This window comes from Sinocyclocheilus grahami, unplaced genomic scaffold (assembly GCF_001515645.1).
Source record: "Sinocyclocheilus grahami isolate Dianchi unplaced genomic scaffold, SAMN03320097.WGS_v1.1 scaffold175.1, whole genome shotgun sequence".
Taxonomy (NCBI): Eukaryota; Metazoa; Chordata; class Actinopteri; order Cypriniformes; family Cyprinidae; genus Sinocyclocheilus; species Sinocyclocheilus grahami.
In genome coordinates, this window is record NW_015505354.1 from 1,317,140 (window position 1) to 1,318,774 (window position 1,635).

The 1,635-nt window shown below is 43.5% G+C and overlaps 1 protein-coding gene across 1 annotated transcript in view; it reads right to left on the reverse strand.

The window, feature by feature from the left end:
• The window catches only part of rbm12ba (RNA binding motif protein 12Ba), a 12,089-nt gene continuing 10,454 nt past the window's right edge, over positions 1-1,635 (reverse strand). Inside the window, exon 3 of the mRNA XM_016283553.1 lies at positions 1-1,625. Coding sequence (XP_016139039.1) covers positions 229-1,625 — 1,397 coding nt within the window. The 3' untranslated portion in view covers positions 1-228. The remainder of the gene's footprint in view (positions 1,626-1,635) is intronic.

Here is a 1,635-nt window from a genome sequence, read left to right on the forward strand (position 1 = left end):
AGGTCTCCTTCCAAGTGGTACTCAATCTTTACTGGGCATCCTCAATTGTTGTACCCATAATATCGCTTGAGCACATTGCTTGAAAAAGTTTATGTACAGCTCACGGAGCTAATGATAGAGCATTTGTTATGATAAAGCTTTTGCTGGATCTTCAAATGAATTAGTTGTCCTCGTTTACACCACTGCTGGTGTCTGAACTGAAGGTGCTGAGAACATCTCATCTCCTGTTCACCATTTACCAAGGATCTTCTCCCTCTGTTGACGTGTGATACAAGCGAGTAGAATTTTTGCTCCCATGAAATACTTCCCATGGAGACTCTGGGCCTGTTTGGCGATTTCCTCACATTCGAACTGCACGATGGCTTCCCCGACACCATTGCCCTGGCTGTCCACAAGCAATACGATTGCATCTTCACAGATGTTAAAGCGCATGAAAAAGTATCTCACCTCTTCTTTCCTGACATATGCAGGAAAGTTGCGTGCATATACACATGACATGGTTAACTGTGCGTTTCCATAACGTGGTGGCCTCCAGACTTTAGCACATCTGTTTCTGCTGAGTATAGCAAATATTTCTTCTTTCGTTATGGGTGACACTTCAATGTTCGTTAAGCCAACAGTTGTACCATTCATGTTCAGAGCCGAGACATAGTCTTCTGCATGCTCAAAGGTAACGAACGCAGTGCTTGTCCTCTCTCCCCACTTGTTTAATAAATGTTTAATTCTATAGTTTGGGATTGCATAACATCCAAAAATCGTCTTGATCTCCGTCTTGGTTATATTCTTTGAAAGATTATTGACAATAACACAACGTTCCGTTTGAGGGGACGGAAAGTTTCGGCAGTATTTTTTTGGAGATCCAGGAGAGGGCTGTTCCTCTGCACTTCTTTTGGTTGAGAAACCTTTCATTGCATTTCTTTCTGTGTTAACTTCCCTTTGCTCTGAGAAAGTGTGAGGTTTGATGTTTTGCATGCAATTTTTGGACTGCTCGACAGCATCTGTCCACATCTTCTCATGGGCAAGTCTGACCTCAACATTGTATTCTTTGAATTTTCTGTGGCTGTATTTCAGCCCCTCCTCGGCATCTGCAAAACTGGTCAACTTCACCAGACAGCACCAGCCCAGTTGCAATCGAACTTTCGTGATGACCTCCAACACTGAGAGTCCCAGTAGGAACTGGTAGATCTCTTGCTTGGCAACAGAGTCAGGAAATCCATAAAGCCGAAGGTAGCCTGGTTTACAGGAATTGAGGTTTTCTCCTTTGCTTTTCTGCTCCTTAGATGCCATGTCAGGAGTTAGATTATGCTGAGCATCTGTATTTGTTTGGTTGTCAGTTGAGGACCATTTATGCGTTTCTGGAACATTTTGGTTGACATTTTCAGGCGTTTGGCATTGATCCACTTTGTCGTTTGAAGGCAGTCCTTGAATGGCAGTCATTAGACTAAGCAAAAGAGCTCTGTTGGTGTCAGGTGGGGATGATGGCATTACTTTAGTCTCCACTGCTGTGGACTTTGGTTTCTTTAATCTCGACTCCATTTTTCTCTTGAGCTCAGCCAGACTGCTAATATGTAATGAAACAGAAGAGCCTCTGAGGAGTTTTCCAGAGTAGCGCATGGCTAGTTGGCCTTCTCTCTC